The following is a 20,378-nucleotide window of genomic DNA, read 5'->3' as shown; positions in this document are numbered from 1 at the left end:
CGGCTGACCTTCAGCCTGAACAGCAGCAAGTCATTGAGCAGGACAGTAACGATCTTCTGCTTACAGGACCTGCGGGCACCGGCCCATGGCCTGGAACTCAGGCATGTCGCGTGTTGTGGGCGGCAGAGATGCCCAGAAGGGAGCCTGGCCCTGGATTGTGAGCATCCAGAATCCCTGGAACGTGGGCACAGGGCATATATGCGGAGGCTCCCTGATCCACCCACAGTGGGTCCTTACAGCAGCCCACTGTTTCATCAACGTCTGGTAAGGAGGAGTAGGGAACAGCACACAACACTCCCAGCTGCCCTGCCCACAGCACCTCAGGCTACCCTCACCCCATCCCGTTCCATTCGCCCGCTGGACACCCACTGTCTGGACTCTCCCCAGCCCAGCTCAGGAGAAAGGTGGGCTCACGCCACTGCTTCCCAGCAGCCTCCAGCTCCAAGTTCCTGGTGCCCAAGGCGTGCTAGGGTGGTTGGGCCCTCTGTAGCACCACTTTCCTCTCTGCCTTGTCAAGAGCAGGTGGCAGACAACGGCTGGGCTGTGACAGCACGTAGCTCCGCTGGCTCTGAGTGCTCTCTCTGTCTGCCTTCCAGGGACGTCAGCATGTGGCATGTGGTCATCGGTGCCACGCAGTTGACGCGGCTGGGTCCTGAGGCACAAGTGCGCCGTATCATGCAGGTGATTGTTCACGAGCACTACAGCAACATCACACAGAAGAATGACATCGCGCTTATGGAATTGGACCAGCCTGTCCAGTGCAATGACTACATCCAGCTTGCCTGTGTGCCTGATGCCTCGCTGAGAGTTTCAGAGCTGACCAACTGCTATGTCAGCGGCTGGGGCTCCACAACTGCAAGATGTGAGTTCCTGAGCACTCCTTGTGTCCTGAGAGCAAGCATGGAACACTGGGGAGGCGGGCTGGGCTTTCAGGCAGCAGAGGCGAAATGTCGACACAGTCAGGTTGCACGGGGATGTGTGCCTAGAGAGAGGAGGCGGGCCTGACCCATTAGTCAAAGCAAGACACAAAGCAAACACTGCTACAGTGCATTCTGGAGGCCAAGCCAAGCCCTAGGCAAGGGGCTTACCCAGACCAGGGAGGAGAACCAGGAATGAGCTGCTGCATTCTTTGCTCACAGCTGCAGAAGCCACCGACAGGCTGCAGGAGGCCAAGGTCTACCTCATCGACATCAAGCAGTGTAACAGCAGCAACTGGTACCGAGGGGCCATCCACAGCCACAACCTGTGTGCTGGTTATCCCCAGGGTGGCATCGACACCTGCCAGGTAGGAGTCTGCGACAAACCGGTCCCCAGCACCACTAGCAGCCCTGTCACAACAGCCCAAAGTTCTGCTGGCATGGGCTTTGCCTGGCAAGTCACCTTCCCAGCACTGCTGGGACTTGCCTCTCCTTCCCCATGAGCATGTCCTTGTCCGGTGCCCCACCTTGGCCCACCTAGGGCTCTTGATAGCCTGTAGGCCCACATCCCAGTCCTGGCAGATGAGTCTTCTGTGCATCCAGCATCACTGCGCGGAGCTGAGGGAGAGTCAATCCCCTCACAGGCAAGAGGGGGATCTCTGGCTCATGGGAAGGAGCTAGCCATAGTGCTGACAATGGCCACCCAACACCACCTTCATGCTCTCTCCTTCCCCTCAGGGTGACAGTGGTGGCCCCCTTGTCTGCCAGGACAAGAATGCCGAGTACTTCTGGCTCGTGGGATTGACCAGCTGGGGCACAGGCTGTGCAAGAGCAAGGCGGCCTGGCATCTACACGTCCACCCAGCACTTCTATGAATGGATCCTGGTCCAGATGGGAGCCAGCTCGGCATTCAGGAGTACCCCAACAGCACAGGCATGGAGTCACTTCCTCACCACCTCAAGACCATGGCAGAAGCCAGCCCCAACACCAGCTCCAGCGGGTGGGCCTACCTCCTGCCCATTTCCCATTGAGAAACTGGTGCAGTTCTTCACTGGGGTGCGGGAGCTCCTGCGGGGCATGTGGGAAGAAAAGGCATGAGGAAGCAGGAGGGACAGCGTCCAGGCTGGGCAGCATGGTACCACCGCTGTCTGCTGCTGGGCCAATGGCCTCTGATACGCAGCGTCAGAGGCCTGCTCTGTCTCGCCCACATTCCTCAGGGTTTCACACAGTTGCTGATTTCAGCCCAGTTCTTGAAATAAAGTTGCCCATTTTCACTGTTCACCAAGCTTCGGACAAGTCTCCTGGGAAAGGGCAAGTGCTTCCATGTTCCTCGCAGCCAAAATCCAGCCACAGTCACATAGGGCACAAAGGGGAAGAGTCACTCCAAAGGCCTGCAACCATGTCAGCTCAGAGAGGAGGTTGCTCGCAGCCATGGTGGGTTGGAGCAACCTGTCATCACCCAGAGGTGAGAAAGAAGAGCAGAGGTTTAGGATTATTTCCATGTCTCTACAGAGACGGGTGCTAGGTGGCAATTCCACCAAACTAGCCCCCTACACACAGAATTTACAACCTGTATCTCTTGTTACAGGATTAGAAAAGCCTGCCTAAATTTCCATTAATTGGTGAGTAATTAACGCATCAAGCATAGTCAAATTAGCAGGCACGCTGCTTGAAGGTGCTGGACTGGGGCGTTTACACAGGCCTTGAGCTGGGTGGGTGGTTGTGATCTCCCCCTGCCACCTGTCCCTTCCGCCCAGTTTCTGTTGCCTTCAGGCATCTCTGGATGTGCCCCAGCTGTTGCACCTGCAGCGGCAGGATGTTTCCTCTTGAGTCGCTGAGGAGAAGGGCTCTGGAGTGGGAGACCGCATTGAGGGACCCTTCCTGAAAGCGGCAAGGCTGGGCACAGAACCACGAGGGTAAAAAAAGCGAAGGGAGAAAGGTAGAGAGAGAGAGGCACCCAACTTCCCCCTCGCCCACCACAGCAAGACCCCCTGACCGCATGGTGCGGTGACTCATCGGAGGCGGAGCTAAGGGTGATGGGGGAATAATCCCTCTTGATACATCCCTTTGAGCAAGAAATCAGGAAAGCATGGCAGTAGACCTGTGTGGATGAGCAGGGAGCTCATGAGTAACCTCAAAGGGAAGCAGAAGGTCTATGAATTGTGGAAAAAGGGTCTGAGCACCTGGAAAGAATATAGGAATGTTGTGAGGGCCTGTAGGGATGCGTCTAGGAAGGCTAAAGGCCACCAGGAAATCAAACTGGCAAGGGACATAAAGGATAATAAAAAGGGTTTTTTTTAGATATGTGAATAGTAAGATGACCAGGGATAATGTGAGTCTACTGCTGAATGAGAAGGGTGTCCTGGTTATGGGGAATGCTGAGAAGGTGGAGATACTGAATGCCTTCTTTGCTGTCTTCACTTCAAAGGCCCCTCGGGACCCCCAGCACTGGAAGTAAGTAATAGAGTTTGGGAAATGAAGAGCTTCCCTCTGTTTGAGGTGGGGGTGGTCCAGGAGGGTCTCAAAAGAATTAATGCACATAAATCCATGGGCCCGGATGGGATGCATCCATGTGTCCTGAGGGAGCTGGCAGAAGTGATTGCTGAGCCGCTCTCTATCATCTTTGACGGGTCTTGGAGAACAGGAGAGGTGCCTGAAGACTGGAGGATGGCCAATGTCACTCCGGTCTTTAAAAAGGGTAGGAAGGAGGATTTGAGCTGGAGAAGAGCTCAGTGGAGAAGGACCTGGGGGTCCTGGTTGACGACCTGTTGGCCATGAGCCAGCAGTGTGCCTCAGTGGCTAAGAGAGCCAATGGGATCCTGAGGTGCATCCGGAGGAGTGTAGCCAGCAGTCAAAGGAGGTGCTCCTCCCCCTCTACTCTGCCCTGGTCAGGCCCCACCTGGAGTATTGTGTCCAGTTCTGGGCTCCTTGGTATAAAAAGCACAGGGATCTCCTGGAGAGAGTCCAAAGAAGGGCTACGAAGATGATTAAGGGCCTGCAGCATCTCCCCTATGAGGGAAGGCTGAGTAAGTTGGGACTCTTCAGCCTTGAGAAGAGAAGACTAAGGGGGGACCTAAATAAAGTCTATCATTATCTGAAGCAGGGGATGCAGGGGGAATCAGCCAGCCCCTTTTCAGTGGTCTGTGGGGTTAGGACAAGGGGCAATGGCTTCAAATTGGAGCACGGGAAGTTCCGCACCAACATGTGGAAGAACTTTTTCCCAGTGAGGGTGACAGAGCCCTGGGACAGGCTGCCCAGGGAGGTGGTGGAGTCTCCTTCTCTGGAGATATTCCAGACCCGTCTGGATGCCTCTCTGTGCAATATGAGCTGGGGAGCTGCTTTGGCAGGGGGATTGGACCCGGTGATCTCTTGATGTCCCTTCCAACCCCTATGATTCTGTGATTAGTCTTTTCAGCTCTTCTCCAAGGACACTTTGGAGCAGAGCAGGCTTCTTATCAGTCCTTCCTTCCGCCCTTCTTCAAAAGCAGAGCTGTTAGCAAAGCAGGTCAGTACGTTTACCCCTAAACTAAGGAGTGTCAAAGCACTGACCCAAACACATTTCTGTCCCCATGAAAATTTATCTTTATGGGTAACCCCAGGGGTGTCCAAGCACCACTTCTGTCCTCTCTTCAGCTTGGAACGCCCCCATGCTGCCCCTCCCCTCGCCCCATAGGCTGTGCCTAGCACCTGGAACCAGTGGATCTGTGACATCAGCCCTGTGGCCAAGGGCACCCCAGGCAACGGGAGTACTGTGAGCACTCTGTCAGCTGCTGCGCTGTGGGTAACAAGCTCTGCTTGCTTCTTGCAGCTACCACGTTCTCCTGCTGCTCCTCCTGACAGACATGAAACTGCTCTCCTTCCTCATTTTGCTGTCCTTGTGCTGGCCTGTGCAGGGCACATGGGATACCTGCTGGTAAGTGGCCCTTGGCTCTTGAAGGTAGCATGGGCAAGCCTTATGGGATTCACTGGAGGGTTTCCACTTGTCCCCCATGGCCACGCCACGGCTTCCTGAACCCCCTGTGGGGCCCTCGGATCTTTGCCAGCACCCAGGCTGCTGGCACCGCTTGTCTACGGGGCTAAAGCCAAAACAGAGGCAGATGGGTGCACGCTCCATGGCGTTCCCTGGCCCTCCTGTCCATACAGCACCTTGCGGGGAGGGAAGACGGCTGACCTTCAGCCTGAACAGCAGCAAGTCATTGAGCAGGACAGTAACGATCTTCTGCTTACAGGACCTGCGGGCACCGGCCCATGGCCTGGAACTCAGGCATGTCGCGTGTTGTGGGCGGCAGAGATGCCCAGAAGGGAGCCTGGCCCTGGATTGTGAGCATCCAGAATCCCTGGAACGTGGGCACAGGGCATATATGCGGAGGCTCCCTGATCCACCCACAGTGGGTCCTTACAGCAGCCCACTGTTTCATCAACGTCTGGTAAGGAGGAGTAGGGAACAGCACACAACACTCCCAGCTGCCCTGCCCACAGCACCTCAGGCTACCCTCACCCCATCCCGTTCCATTCGCCCGCTGGACACCCACTGTCTGGACTCTCCCCAGCCCAGCTCAGGAGAAAGGTGGGCTCACGCCACTGCTTCCCAGCAGCCTCCAGCTCCAAGTTCCTGGTGCCCAAGGCGTGCTAGGGTGGTTGGGCCCTCTGTAGCACCACTTTCCTCTCTGCCTTGTCAAGAGCAGGTGGCAGACAACGGCTGGGCTGTGACAGCACGTAGCTCCGCTGGCTCTGAGTGCTCTCTCTGTCTGCCTTCCAGGGACGTCAGCATGTGGCATGTGGTCATCGGTGCCACGCAGTTGACGCGGCTGGGTCCTGAGGCACAAGTGCGCCGTATCATGCAGGTGATTGTTCACGAGCACTACAGCAACATCACACAGAAGAATGACATCGCGCTTATGGAATTGGACCAGCCTGTCCAGTGCAATGACTACATCCAGCTTGCCTGTGTGCCTGATGCCTCGCTGAGAGTTTCAGAGCTGACCAACTGCTATGTCAGCGGCTGGGGCTCCACAACTGCAAGATGTGAGTTCCTGAGCACTCCTTGTGTCCTGAGAGCAAGCATGGAACACTGGGGAGGCGGGCTGGGCTTTCAGGCAGCAGAGGCGAAATGTCGACACAGTCAGGTTGCACGGGGATGTGTGCCTAGAGAGAGGAGGCGGGCCTGACCCATTAGTCAAAGCAAGACACAAAGCAAACACTGCTACAGTGCATTCTGGAGGCCAAGCCAAGCCCTAGGCAAGGGGCTTACCCAGACCAGGGAGGAGAACCAGGAATGAGCTGCTGCATTCTTTGCTCACAGCTGCAGAAGCCACCGACAGGCTGCAGGAGGCCAAGGTCTACCTCATCGACATCAAGCAGTGTAACAGCAGCAACTGGTACCGAGGGGCCATCCACAGCCACAACCTGTGTGCTGGTTATCCCCAGGGTGGCATCGACACCTGCCAGGTAGGAGTCTGCGACAAACCGGTCCCCAGCACCACTAGCAGCCCTGTCACAACAGCCCAAAGTTCTGCTGGCATGGGCTTTGCCTGGCAAGTCACCTTCCCAGCACTGCTGGGACTTGCCTCTCCTTCCCCATGAGCATGTCCTTGTCCGGTGCCCCACCTTGGCCCACCTAGGGCTCTTGATAGCCTGTAGGCCCACATCCCAGTCCTGGCAGATGAGTCTTCTGTGCATCCAGCATCACTGCGCGGAGCTGAGGGAGAGTCAATCCCCTCACAGGCAAGAGGGGGATCTCTGGCTCATGGGAAGGAGCTAGCCATAGTGCTGACAATGGCCACCCAACACCACCTTCATGCTCTCTCCTTCCCCTCAGGGTGACAGTGGTGGCCCCCTTGTCTGCCAGGACAAGAATGCCGAGTACTTCTGGCTCGTGGGATTGACCAGCTGGGGCACAGGCTGTGCAAGAGCAAGGCGGCCTGGCATCTACACGTCCACCCAGCACTTCTATGAATGGATCCTGGTCCAGATGGGAGCCAGCTCGGCATTCAGGAGTACCCCAACAGCACAGGCATGGAGTCACTTCCTCACCACCTCAAGACCATGGCAGAAGCCAGCCCCAACACCAGCTCCAGCGGGAGGGCCTACCTCCTGCCCATTTCCCATTGAGAAACTGGTGCAGTTCTTCACTGGGGTGCGGGAGCTCCTGCGGGGCATGTGGGAAGAAAAGGCATGAGGAAGCAGGAGGGACAGCGTCCAGGCTGGGCAGCATGGTACCACCGCTGTCTGCTGCTGGGCCAATGGCCTCTGATACGCAGCGTCAGAGGCCTGCTCTGTCTCGCCCACATTCCTCAGGGTTTCACACAGTTGCTGATTTCAGCCCAGTTCTTGAAATAAAGTTGCCCATTTTCACTGTTCACCAAGCTTCGGACAAGTCTCCTGGGAAAGGGCAAGTGCTTCCATGTTCCTCGCAGCCAAAATCCAGCCACAGTCACATAGGGCACAAAGGGGAAGAGTCACTCCAAAGGCCTGCAACCATGTCAGCTCAGAGAGGAGGTTGCTCGCAGCCATGGTGGGTTGGAGCAACCTGTCATCACCCAGAGGTGAGAAAGAAGAGCAGAGGTTTAGGATTATTTCCATGTCTCTACAGAGACGGGTGCTAGGTGGCAATTCCACCAAACTAGCCCCCTACACACAGAATTTACAACCTGTATCTCTTGTTACAGGATTAGAAAAGCCTGCCTAAATTTCCATTAATTGGTGAGTAATTAACGCATCAAGCATAGTCAAATTAGCAGGCACGCTGCTTGAAGGTGCTGGACTGGGGCGTTTACACAGGCCTTGAGCTGGGTGGGTGGTTGTGATCTCCCCCTGCCACCTGTCCCTTCCGCCCAGTTTCTGTTGCCTTCAGGCATCTCTGGATGTGCCCCAGCTGTTGCACCTGCAGCGGCAGGATGTTTCCTCTTGAGTCGCTGAGGAGAAGGGCTCTGGAGTGGGAGACCGCATTGAGGGACCCTTCCTGAAAGCGGCAAGGCTGGGCACAGAACCACGAGGGTAAAAAAAGCGAAGGGAGAAAGGTAGAGAGAGAGAGGCACCCAACTTCCCCCTCGCCCACCACAGCAAGACCCCCTGACCGCATGGTGCGGTGACTCATCGGAGGCGGAGCTAAGGGTGATGGGGGAATAATCCCTCTTGATACATCCCTTTGAGCAAGAAATCAGGAAAGCATGGCAGTAGACCTGTGTGGATGAGCAGGGAGCTCATGAGTAACCTCAAAGGGAAGCAGAAGGTCTATGAATTGTGGAAAAAGGGTCTGAGCACCTGGAAAGAATATAGGAATGTTGTGAGGGCCTGTAGGGATGCGTCTAGGAAGGCTAAAGGCCACCAGGAAATCAAACTGGCAAGGGACATAAAGGATAACAAAAAGGGTTTTTTTTAGATATGTGAATAGTAAGATGACCAGGGATAATGTGAGTCTACTGCTGAATGAGAAGGGTGTCCTGGTTATGGGGAATGCTGAGAAGGTGGAGATACTGAATGCCTTCTTTGCTGTCTTCACTTCAAAGGCCCCTCGGGACCCCCAGCACTGGAAGTAAGTAACAGAGTTTGGGAAATGAAGAGCTTCCCTCTGTTTGAGGTGGGGGTGGTCCAGGAGGGTCTCAAAAGAATTAATGCACATAAATCCATGGGCCCGGATGGGATGCATCCATGTGTCCTGAGGGAGCTGGCAGAAGTGATTGCTGAGCCGCTCTCTATCATCTTTGACGGGTCTTGGAGAACAGGAGAGGTGCCTGAAGACTGGAGGATGGCCAATGTCACTCCGGTCTTTAAAAAGGGTAGGAAGGAGGATTTGAGCTGGAGAAGAGCTCAGTGGAGAAGGACCTGGGGGTCCTGGTTGACGACCTGTTGGCCATGAGCCAGCAGTGTGCCTCAGTGGCTAAGAGAGCCAATGGGATCCTGAGGTGCATCCGGAGGAGTGTAGCCAGCAGTCAAAGGAGGTGCTCCTCCCCCTCTACTCTGCCCTGGTCAGGCCCCACCTGGAGTATTGTGTCCAGTTCTGGGCTCCTTGGTATAAAAAGCACAGGGATCTCCTGGAGAGAGTCCAAAGAAGGGCTACGAAGATGATTAAGGGCCTGCAGCATCTCCCCTATGAGGGAAGGCTGAGTAAGTTGGGACTCTTCAGCCTTGAGAAGAGAAGACTAAGGGGGGACCTAAATAAAGTCTATCATTATCTGAAGCAGGGGATGCAGGGGGAATCAGCCAGCCCCTTTTCAGTGGTCTGTGGGGTTAGGACAAGGGGCAATGGCTTCAAATTGGAGCACGGGAAGTTCCGCACCAACATGTGGAAGAACTTTTTCCCAGTGAGGGTGACAGAGCCCTGGGACAGGCTGCCCAGGGAGGTGGTGGAGTCTCCTTCTCTGGAGATATTCCAGACCCGTCTGGATGCCTCTCTGTGCAATATGAGCTGGGGAGCTGCTTTGGCAGGGGGATTGGACCCGGTGATCTCTTGATGTCCCTTCCAACCCCTATGATTCTGTGATTAGTCTTTTCAGCTCTTCTCCAAGGACACTTTGGAGCAGAGCAGGCTTCTTATCAGTCCTTCCTTCCGCCCTTCTTCAAAAGCAGAGCTGTTAGCAAAGCAGGTCAGTACGTTTACCCCTAAACTAAGGAGTGTCAAAGCACTGACCCAAACACATTTCTGTCCCCATGAAAATTTATCTTTATGGGTAACCCCAGGGGTGTCCAAGCACCACTTCTGTCCTCTCTTCAGCTTGGAACGCCCCCATGCTGCCCCTCCCCTCGCCCCATAGGCTGTGCCTAGCACCTGGAACCAGTGGATCTGTGACATCAGCCCTGTGGCCAAGGGCACCCCAGGCAACGGGAGTACTGTGAGCACTCTGTCAGCTGCTGCGCTGTGGGTAACAAGCTCTGCTTGCTTCTTGCAGCTACCACGTTCTCCTGCTGCTCCTCCTGACAGACATGAAACTGCTCTCCTTCCTCATTTTGCTGTCCTTGTGCTGGCCTGTGCAGGGCACATGGGATACCTGCTGGTAAGTGGCCCTTGGCTCTTGAAGGTAGCATGGGCAAGCCTTATGGGATTCACTGGAGGGTTTCCACTTGTCCCCCATGGCCACGCCACGGCTTCCTGAACCCCCTGTGGGGCCCTCGGATCTTTGCCAGCACCCAGGCTGCTGGCACCGCTTGTCTACGGGGCTAAAGCCAAAACAGAGGCAGATGGGTGCACGCTCCATGGCGTTCCCTGGCCCTCCTGTCCATACAGCACCTTGCGGGGAGGGAAGACGGCTGACCTTCAGCCTGAACAGCAGCAAGTCATTGAGCAGGACAGTAACGATCTTCTGCTTACAGGACCTGCGGGCACCGGCCCATGGCCTGGAACTCAGGCATGTCGCGTGTTGTGGGCGGCAGAGATGCCCAGAAGGGAGCCTGGCCCTGGATTGTGAGCATCCAGAATCCCTGGAACGTGGGCACAGGGCATATATGCGGAGGCTCCCTGATCCACCCACAGTGGGTCCTTACAGCAGCCCACTGTTTCATCAACGTCTGGTAAGGAGGAGTAGGGAACAGCACACAACACTCCCAGCTGCCCTGCCCACAGCACCTCAGGCTACCCTCACCCCATCCCGTTCCATTCGCCCGCTGGACACCCACTGTCTGGACTCTCCCCAGCCCAGCTCAGGAGAAAGGTGGGCTCACGCCACTGCTTCCCAGCAGCCTCCAGCTCCAAGTTCCTGGTGCCCAAGGCGTGCTAGGGTGGTTGGGCCCTCTGTAGCACCACTTTCCTCTCTGCCTTGTCAAGAGCAGGTGGCAGACAACGGCTGGGCTGTGACAGCACGTAGCTCCGCTGGCTCTGAGTGCTCTCTCTGTCTGCCTTCCAGGGACGTCAGCATGTGGCATGTGGTCATCGGTGCCACGCAGTTGACGCGGCTGGGTCCTGAGGCACAAGTGCGCCGTATCATGCAGGTGATTGTTCACGAGCACTACAGCAACATCACACAGAAGAATGACATCGCGCTTATGGAATTGGACCAGCCTGTCCAGTGCAATGACTACATCCAGCTTGCCTGTGTGCCTGATGCCTCGCTGAGAGTTTCAGAGCTGACCAACTGCTATGTCAGCGGCTGGGGCTCCACAACTGCAAGATGTGAGTTCCTGAGCACTCCTTGTGTCCTGAGAGCAAGCATGGAACACTGGGGAGGCGGGCTGGGCTTTCAGGCAGCAGAGGCGAAATGTCGACACAGTCAGGTTGCACGGGGATGTGTGCCTAGAGAGAGGAGGCGGGCCTGACCCATTAGTCAAAGCAAGACACAAAGCAAACACTGCTACAGTGCATTCTGGAGGCCAAGCCAAGCCCTAGGCAAGGGGCTTACCCAGACCAGGGAGGAGAACCAGGAATGAGCTGCTGCATTCTTTGCTCACAGCTGCAGAAGCCACCGACAGGCTGCAGGAGGCCAAGGTCTACCTCATCGACATCAAGCAGTGTAACAGCAGCAACTGGTACCGAGGGGCCATCCACAGCCACAACCTGTGTGCTGGTTATCCCCAGGGTGGCATCGACACCTGCCAGGTAGGAGTCTGCGACAAACCGGTCCCCAGCACCACTAGCAGCCCTGTCACAACAGCCCAAAGTTCTGCTGGCATGGGCTTTGCCTGGCAAGTCACCTTCCCAGCACTGCTGGGACTTGCCTCTCCTTCCCCATGAGCATGTCCTTGTCCGGTGCCCCACCTTGGCCCACCTAGGGCTCTTGATAGCCTGTAGGCCCACATCCCAGTCCTGGCAGATGAGTCTTCTGTGCATCCAGCATCACTGCGCGGAGCTGAGGGAGAGTCAATCCCCTCACAGGCAAGAGGGGGATCTCTGGCTCATGGGAAGGAGCTAGCCATAGTGCTGACAATGGCCACCCAACACCACCTTCATGCTCTCTCCTTCCCCTCAGGGTGACAGTGGTGGCCCCCTTGTCTGCCAGGACAAGAATGCCGAGTACTTCTGGCTCGTGGGATTGACCAGCTGGGGCACAGGCTGTGCAAGAGCAAGGCGGCCTGGCATCTACACGTCCACCCAGCACTTCTATGAATGGATCCTGGTCCAGATGGGAGCCAGCTCGGCATTCAGGAGTACCCCAACAGCACAGGCATGGAGTCACTTCCTCACCACCTCAAGACCATGGCAGAAGCCAGCCCCAACACCAGCTCCAGCGGGTGGGCCTACCTCCTGCCCATTTCCCATTGAGAAACTGGTGCAGTTCTTCACTGGGGTGCGGGAGCTCCTGCGGGGCATGTGGGAAGAAAAGGCATGAGGAAGCAGGAGGGACAGCGTCCAGGCTGGGCAGCATGGTACCACCGCTGTCTGCTGCTGGGCCAATGGCCTCTGATACGCAGCGTCAGAGGCCTGCTCTGTCTCGCCCACATTCCTCAGGGTTTCACACAGTTGCTGATTTCAGCCCAGTTCTTGAAATAAAGTTGCCCATTTTCACTGTTCACCAAGCTTCGGACAAGTCTCCTGGGAAAGGGCAAGTGCTTCCATGTTCCTCGCAGCCAAAATCCAGCCACAGTCACATAGGGCACAAAGGGGAAGAGTCACTCCAAAGGCCTGCAACCATGTCAGCTCAGAGAGGAGGTTGCTCGCAGCCATGGTGGGTTGGAGCAACCTGTCATCACCCAGAGGTGAGAAAGAAGAGCAGAGGTTTAGGATTATTTCCATGTCTCTACAGAGACGGGTGCTAGGTGGCAATTCCACCAAACTAGCCCCCTACACACAGAATTTACAACCTGTATCTCTTGTTACAGGATTAGAAAAGCCTGCCTAAATTTCCATTAATTGGTGAGTAATTAACGCATCAAGCATAGTCAAATTAGCAGGCATGCTGCTTGAAGGTGCTGGACTGGGGCGTTTACACAGGCCTTGAGCTGGGTGGGTGGTTGTGATCTCCCCCTGCCACCTGTCCCTTCCGCCCAGTTTCTGTTGCCTTCAGGCATCTCTGGATGTGCCCCAGCTGTTGCACCTGCAGCGGCAGGATGTTTCCTCTTGAGTCGCTGAGGAGAAGGGCTCTGGAGTGGGAGACCGCATTGAGGGACCCTTCCTGAAAGCGGCAAGGCTGGGCACAGAACCACGAGGGTAAAAAAAGCGAAGGGAGAAAGGTAGAGAGAGAGAGGCACCCAACTTCCCCCTCGCCCACCACAGCAAGACCCCCTGACCGCATGGTGCGGTGACTCATCGGAGGCGGAGCTAAGGGTGATGGGGGAATAATCCCTCTTGATACATCCCTTTGAGCAAGAAATCAGGAAAGCATGGCAGTAGACCTGTGTGGATGAGCAGGGAGCTCATGAGTAACCTCAAAGGGAAGCAGAAGGTCTATGAATTGTGGAAAAAGGGTCTGAGCACCTGGAAAGAATATAGGAATGTTGTGAGGGCCTGTAGGGATGCGTCTAGGAAGGCTAAAGGCCACCAGGAAATCAAACTGGCAAGGGACATAAAGGATAATAAAAAGGGTTTTTTTTAGATATGTGAATAGTAAGATGACCAGGGATAATGTGAGTCTACTGCTGAATGAGAAGGGTGTCCTGGTTATGGGGAATGCTGAGAAGGTGGAGATACTGAATGCCTTCTTTGCTGTCTTCACTTCAAAGGCCCCTCGGGACCCCCAGCACTGGAAGTAAGTAATAGAGTTTGGGAAATGAAGAGCTTCCCTCTGTTTGAGGTGGGGGTGGTCCAGGAGGGTCTCAAAAGAATTAATGCACATAAATCCATGGGCCCGGATGGGATGCATCCATGTGTCCTGAGGGAGCTGGCAGAAGTGATTGCTGAGCCGCTCTCTATCATCTTTGACGGGTCTTGGAGAACAGGAGAGGTGCCTGAAGACTGGAGGATGGCCAATGTCACTCCGGTCTTTAAAAAGGGTAGGAAGGAGGATTTGAGCTGGAGAAGAGCTCAGTGGAGAAGGACCTGGGGGTCCTGGTTGACGACCTGTTGGCCATGAGCCAGCAGTGTGCCTCAGTGGCTAAGAGAGCCAATGGGATCCTGAGGTGCATCCGGAGGAGTGTAGCCAGCAGTCAAAGGAGGTGCTCCTCCCCCTCTACTCTGCCCTGGTCAGGCCCCACCTGGAGTATTGTGTCCAGTTCTGGGCTCCTTGGTATAAAAAGCACAGGGATCTCCTGGAGAGAGTCCAAAGAAGGGCTACGAAGATGATTAAGGGCCTGCAGCATCTCCCCTATGAGGGAAGGCTGAGTAAGTTGGGACTCTTCAGCCTTGAGAAGAGAAGACTAAGGGGGGACCTAAATAAAGTCTATCATTATCTGAAGCAGGGGATGCAGGGGGAATCAGCCAGCCCCTTTTCAGTGGTCTGTGGGGTTAGGACAAGGGGCAATGGCTTCAAATTGGAGCACGGGAAGTTCCGCACCAACATGTGGAAGAACTTTTTCCCAGTGAGGGTGACAGAGCCCTGGGACAGGCTGCCCAGGGAGGTGGTGGAGTCTCCTTCTCTGGAGATATTCCAGACCCGTCTGGATGCCTCTCTGTGCAATATGAGCTGGGGAGCTGCTTTGGCAGGGGGATTGGACCCGGTGATCTCTTGATGTCCCTTCCAACCCCTATGATTCTGTGATTAGTCTTTTCAGCTCTTCTCCAAGGACACTTTGGAGCAGAGCAGGCTTCTTATCAGTCCTTCCTTCCGCCCTTCTTCAAAAGCAGAGCTGTTAGCAAAGCAGGTCAGTACGTTTACCCCTAAACTAAGGAGTGTCAAAGCACTGACCCAAACACATTTCTGTCCCCATGAAAATTTATCTTTATGGGTAACCCCAGGGGTGTCCAAGCACCACTTCTGTCCTCTCTTCAGCTTGGAACGCCCCCATGCTGCCCCTCCCCTCGCCCCATAGGCTGTGCCTAGCACCTGGAACCAGTGGATCTGTGACATCAGCCCTGTGGCCAAGGGCACCCCAGGCAACGGGAGTACTGTGAGCACTCTGTCAGCTGCTGCGCTGTGGGTAACAAGCTCTGCTTGCTTCTTGCAGCTACCACGTTCTCCTGCTGCTCCTCCTGACAGACATGAAACTGCTCTCCTTCCTCATTTTGCTGTCCTTGTGCTGGCCTGTGCAGGGCACATGGGATACCTGCTGGTAAGTGGCCCTTGGCTCTTGAAGGTAGCATGGGCAAGCCTTATGGGATTCACTGGAGGGTTTCCACTTGTCCCCCATGGCCACGCCACGGCTTCCTGAACCCCCTGTGGGGCCCTCGGATCTTTGCCAGCACCCAGGCTGCTGGCACCGCTTGTCTACGGGGCTAAAGCCAAAACAGAGGCAGATGGGTGCACGCTCCATGGCGTTCCCTGGCCCTCCTGTCCATACAGCACCTTGCGGGGAGGGAAGACGGCTGACCTTCAGCCTGAACAGCAGCAAGTCATTGAGCAGGACAGTAACGATCTTCTGCTTACAGGACCTGCGGGCACCGGCCCATGGCCTGGAACTCAGGCATGTCGCGTGTTGTGGGCGGCAGAGATGCCCAGAAGGGAGCCTGGCCCTGGATTGTGAGCATCCAGAATCCCTGGAACGTGGGCACAGGGCATATATGCGGAGGCTCCCTGATCCACCCACAGTGGGTCCTTACAGCAGCCCACTGTTTCATCAACGTCTGGTAAGGAGGAGTAGGGAACAGCACACAACACTCCCAGCTGCCCTGCCCACAGCACCTCAGGCTACCCTCACCCCATCCCGTTCCATTCGCCCGCTGGACACCCACTGTCTGGACTCTCCCCAGCCCAGCTCAGGAGAAAGGTGGGCTCACGCCACTGCTTCCCAGCAGCCTCCAGCTCCAAGTTCCTGGTGCCCAAGGCGTGCTAGGGTGGTTGGGCCCTCTGTAGCACCACTTTCCTCTCTGCCTTGTCAAGAGCAGGTGGCAGACAACGGCTGGGCTGTGACAGCACGTAGCTCCGCTGGCTCTGAGTGCTCTCTCTGTCTGCCTTCCAGGGACGTCAGCATGTGGCATGTGGTCATCGGTGCCACGCAGTTGACGCGGCTGGGTCCTGAGGCACAAGTGCGCCGTATCATGCAGGTGATTGTTCACGAGCACTACAGCAACATCACACAGAAGAATGACATCGCGCTTATGGAATTGGACCAGCCTGTCCAGTGCAATGACTACATCCAGCTTGCCTGTGTGCCTGATGCCTCGCTGAGAGTTTCAGAGCTGACCAACTGCTATGTCAGCGGCTGGGGCTCCACAACTGCAAGATGTGAGTTCCTGAGCACTCCTTGTGTCCTGAGAGCAAGCATGGAACACTGGGGAGGCGGGCTGGGCTTTCAGGCAGCAGAGGCGAAATGTCGACACAGTCAGGTTGCACGGGGATGTGTGCCTAGAGAGAGGAGGCGGGCCTGACCCATTAGTCAAAGCAAGACACAAAGCAAACACTGCTACAGTGCATTCTGGAGGCCAAGCCAAGCCCTAGGCAAGGGGCTTACCCAGACCAGGGAGGAGAACCAGGAATGAGCTGCTGCATTCTTTGCTCACAGCTGCAGAAGCCACCGACAGGCTGCAGGAGGCCAAGGTCTACCTCATCGACATCAAGCAGTGTAACAGCAGCAACTGGTACCGAGGGGCCATCCACAGCCACAACCTGTGTGCTGGTTATCCCCAGGGTGGCATCGACACCTGCCAGGTAGGAGTCTGCGACAAACCGGTCCCCAGCACCACTAGCAGCCCTGTCACAACAGCCCAAAGTTCTGCTGGCATGGGCTTTGCCTGGCAAGTCACCTTCCCAGCACTGCTGGGACTTGCCTCTCCTTCCCCATGAGCATGTCCTTGTCCGGTGCCCCACCTTGGCCCACCTAGGGCTCTTGATAGCCTGTAGGCCCACATCCCAGTCCTGGCAGATGAGTCTTCTGTGCATCCAGCATCACTGCGCGGAGCTGAGGGAGAGTCAATCCCCTCACAGGCAAGAGGGGGATCTCTGGCTCATGGGAAGGAGCTAGCCATAGTGCTGACAATGGCCACCCAACACCACCTTCATGCTCTCTCCTTCCCCTCAGGGTGACAGTGGTGGCCCCCTTGTCTGCCAGGACAAGAATGCCGAGTACTTCTGGCTCGTGGGATTGACCAGCTGGGGCACAGGCTGTGCAAGAGCAAGGCGGCCTGGCATCTACACGTCCACCCAGCACTTCTATGAATGGATCCTGGTCCAGATGGGAGCCAGCTCGGCATTCAGGAGTACCCCAACAGCACAGGCATGGAGTCACTTCCTCACCACCTCAAGACCATGGCAGAAGCCAGCCCCAACACCAGCTCCAGCGGGAGGGCCTACCTCCTGCCCATTTCCCATTGAGAAACTGGTGCAGTTCTTCACTGGGGTGCGGGAGCTCCTGCGGGGCATGTGGGAAGAAAAGGCATGAGGAAGCAGGAGGGACAGCGTCCAGGCTGGGCAGCATGGTACCACCGCTGTCTGCTGCTGGGCCAATGGCCTCTGATACGCAGCGTCAGAGGCCTGCTCTGTCTCGCCCACATTCCTCAGGGTTTCACACAGTTGCTGATTTCAGCCCAGTTCTTGAAATAAAGTTGCCCATTTTCACTGTTCACCAAGCTTCGGACAAGTCTCCTGGGAAAGGGCAAGTGCTTCCATGTTCCTCGCAGCCAAAATCCAGCCACAGTCACATAGGGCACAAAGGGGAAGAGTCACTCCAAAGGCCTGCAACCATGTCAGCTCAGAGAGGAGGTTGCTCGCAGCCATGGTGGGTTGGAGCAACCTGTCATCACCCAGAGGTGAGAAAGAAGAGCAGAGGTTTAGGATTATTTCCATGTCTCTACAGAGACGGGTGCTAGGTGGCAATTCCACCAAACTAGCCCCCTACACACAGAATTTACAACCTGTATCTCTTGTTACAGGATTAGAAAAGCCTGCCTAAATTTCCATTAATTGGTGAGTAATTAACGCATCAAGCATAGTCAAATTAGCAGGCACGCTGCTTGAAGGTGCTGGACTGGGGCGTTTACACAGGCCTTGAGCTGGGTGGGTGGTTGTGATCTCCCCCTGCCACCTGTCCCTTCCGCCCAGTTTCTGTTGCCTTCAGGCATCTCTGGATGTGCCCCAGCTGTTGCACCTGCAGCGGCAGGATGTTTCCTCTTGAGTCGCTGAGGAGAAGGGCTCTGGAGTGGGAGACCGCATTGAGGGACCCTTCCTGAAAGCGGCAAGGCTGGGCACAGAACCACGAGGGTAAAAAAAGCAAAGGGAGAAAGGTAGAGAGAGAGAGGCACCCAACTTCCCCCTCGCCCACCACAGCAAGACCCCCTGACCGCATGGTGCGGTGACTCATCGGAGGCGGAGCTAAGGGTGATGGGGGAATAATCCCTCTTGATACATCCCTTTGAGCAAGAAATCAGGAAAGCATGGCAGTAGACCTGTGTGGATGAGCAGGGAGCTCATGAGTAACCTCAAAGGGAAGCAGAAGGTCTATGAATTGTGGAAAAAGGGTCTGAGCACCTGGAAAGAATATAGGAATGTTGTGAGGGCCTGTAGGGATGCGTCTAGGAAGGCTAAAGGCCACCAGGAAATCAAACTGGCAAGGGACATAAAGGATAACAAAAAGGGTTTTTTTTAGATATGTGAATAGTAAGATGACCAGGGATAATGTGAGTCTACTGCTGAATGAGAAGGGTGTCCTGGTTATGGGGAATGCTGAGAAGGTGGAGATACTGAATGCCTTCTTTGCTGTCTTCACTTCAAAGGCCCCTCGGGACCCCCAGCACTGGAAGTAAGTAACAGAGTTTGGGAAATGAAGAGCTTCCCTCTGTTTGAGGTGGGGGTGGTCCAGGAGGGTCTCAAAAGAATTAATGCACATAAATCCATGGGCCCGGATGGGATGCATCCATGTGTCCTGAGGGAGCTGGCAGAAGTGATTGCTGAGCCGCTCTCTATCATCTTTGACGGGTCTTGGAGAACAGGAGAGGTGCCTGAAGACTGGAGGATGGCCAATGTCACTCCGGTCTTTAAAAAGGGTAGGAAGGAGGATTTGAGCTGGAGAAGAGCTCAGTGGAGAAGGACCTGGGGGTCCTGGTTGACGACCTGTTGGCCATGAGCCAGCAGTGTGCCTCAGTGGCTAAGAGAGCCAATGGGATCCTGAGGTGCATCCGGAGGAGTGTAGCCAGCAGTCAAAGGAGGTGCTCCTCCCCCTCTACTCTGCCCTGGTCAGGCCCCACCTGGAGTATTGTGTCCAGTTCTGGGCTCCTTGGTATAAAAAGCACAGGGATCTCCTGGAGAGAGTCCAAAGAAGGGCTACGAAGATGATTAAGGGCCTGCAGCATCTCCCCTATGAGGGAAGGCTGAGTAAGTTGGGACTCTTCAGCCTTGAGAAGAGAAGACTAAGGGGGGACCTAAATAAAGTCTATCATTATCTGAAGCAGGGGATGCAGGGGGAATCAGCCAGCCCCTTTTCAGTGGTCTGTGGGGTTAGGACAAGGGGCAATGGCTTCAAATTGGAGCACGGGAAGTTCCGCACCAACATGTGGAAGAACTTTTTCCCAGTGAGGGTGACAGAGCCCTGGGACAGGCTGCCCAGGGAGGTGGTGGAGTCTCCTTCTCTGGAGATATTCCAGACCCGTCTGGATGCCTCTCTGTGCAATATGAGCTGGGGAGCTGCTTTGGCAGGGGGATTGGACCCGGTGATCTCTTGATGTCCCTTCCAACCCCTATGATTCTGTGATTAGTCTTTTCAGCTCTTCTCCAAGGACACTTTGGAGCAGAGCAGGCTTCTTATCAGTCCTTCCTTCCGCCCTTCTTCAAAAGCAGAGCTGTTAGCAAAGCAGGTCAGTACGTTTACCCCTAACTAAACTAAAGAGTGTCAAAGCACTGACCCAAACACATTTCTGTCCCCATGAAAATTTATCTTTATGGGTAACCCCAGGGGTGTCCAAGCACCACTTCTGTCCTCTCTTCAGCTTGGAACGCCCCCATGCTGCCCCTCCCCTCGCCCCATAGGCTGTGCCTAGCACCTGGAACCAGTGGATCTGTGACATCAGCCCTGTGGCCAAGGGCACCCCAGGCAACGGGAGTACTGTGAGCACTCTGTCAGCTGCTGCGCTGTGGGTAACAAGCTCTGCTTGCTTCTTGCAGCTACCACGTTCTCCTGCTGCTCCTCCTGACAGACATGAAACTGCTCTCCTTCCTCATTTTGCTGTCCTTGTGCTGGCCTGTGCAGGGCACATGGGATACCTGCTGGTAAGTGGCCCTTGGCTCTTGAAGGTAGCATGGGCAAGCCTTATGGGATTCACTGGAGGGTTTCCACTTGTCCCCCATGGCCACGCCACGGCTTCCTGAACCCCCTGTGGGGCCCTCGGATCTTTGCCAGCACCCAGGCTGCTGGCACCGCTTGTCTACGGGGCTAAAGCCAAAACAGAGGCAGATGGGTGCACGCTCCATGGCGTTCCCTGGCCCTCCTGTCCATACAGCACCTTGCGGGGAGGGAAGACGGCTGACCTTCAGCCTGAACAGCAGCAAGTCATTGAGCAGGACAGTAACGATC

General features: G+C 55.6%; 4 protein-coding genes across 4 annotated transcripts; all 4 read left to right on the top strand.

Annotated features, from left to right (window-relative positions):
- Positions 1-103: 103 nt before the first annotated feature.
- LOC311203682 (acrosin-like) lies at positions 104-4,997 on the top strand (the record flags this gene model as incomplete). The annotated part of the gene is made up of 5 exons (XM_084278437.1): positions 104-264; positions 597-862; positions 1,140-1,285; positions 1,656-1,833; positions 4,855-4,997. 5 exons carry the CDS (start codon positions 104-106, stop codon positions 4,995-4,997), a joined length of 894 nt encoding a protein of 297 aa, XP_084134563.1.
- A 186-nt stretch (positions 4,998-5,183) lies between these two features.
- Positions 5,184-10,077, top strand: LOC311203681 (acrosin-like; the record flags this gene model as incomplete). The annotated part of the gene is made up of 5 exons (XM_084278436.1): positions 5,184-5,344; positions 5,677-5,942; positions 6,220-6,365; positions 6,736-6,913; positions 9,935-10,077. The coding sequence occupies 5 exons, from the start codon at positions 5,184-5,186 to the stop codon at positions 10,075-10,077; spliced, it is 894 nt and encodes a 297-aa protein (XP_084134562.1).
- A 186-nt stretch (positions 10,078-10,263) lies between these two features.
- Positions 10,264-15,157, top strand: LOC311203680 (acrosin-like; the record flags this gene model as incomplete). The annotated part of the gene is made up of 5 exons (XM_084278435.1): positions 10,264-10,424; positions 10,757-11,022; positions 11,300-11,445; positions 11,816-11,993; positions 15,015-15,157. The coding sequence occupies 5 exons, from the start codon at positions 10,264-10,266 to the stop codon at positions 15,155-15,157; spliced, it is 894 nt and encodes a 297-aa protein (XP_084134561.1).
- A 186-nt stretch (positions 15,158-15,343) lies between these two features.
- Positions 15,344-20,241, top strand: LOC311203679 (acrosin-like; the record flags this gene model as incomplete). The annotated part of the gene is made up of 5 exons (XM_084278434.1): positions 15,344-15,504; positions 15,837-16,102; positions 16,380-16,525; positions 16,896-17,073; positions 20,099-20,241. The coding sequence occupies 5 exons, from the start codon at positions 15,344-15,346 to the stop codon at positions 20,239-20,241; spliced, it is 894 nt and encodes a 297-aa protein (XP_084134560.1).
- Between the last annotated feature and the right edge of the window lie 137 nt (positions 20,242-20,378).

Source organism: Gallinula chloropus (assembly GCF_964237585.1).
Source record: "Gallinula chloropus genome assembly, chromosome: Z".
Classification (NCBI taxonomy): Eukaryota; Metazoa; Chordata; class Aves; order Gruiformes; family Rallidae; genus Gallinula; species Gallinula chloropus.
Note: the sequence above shows the minus strand (reverse complement) of the source record. Positions and strands in the feature narration are given on the sequence as shown.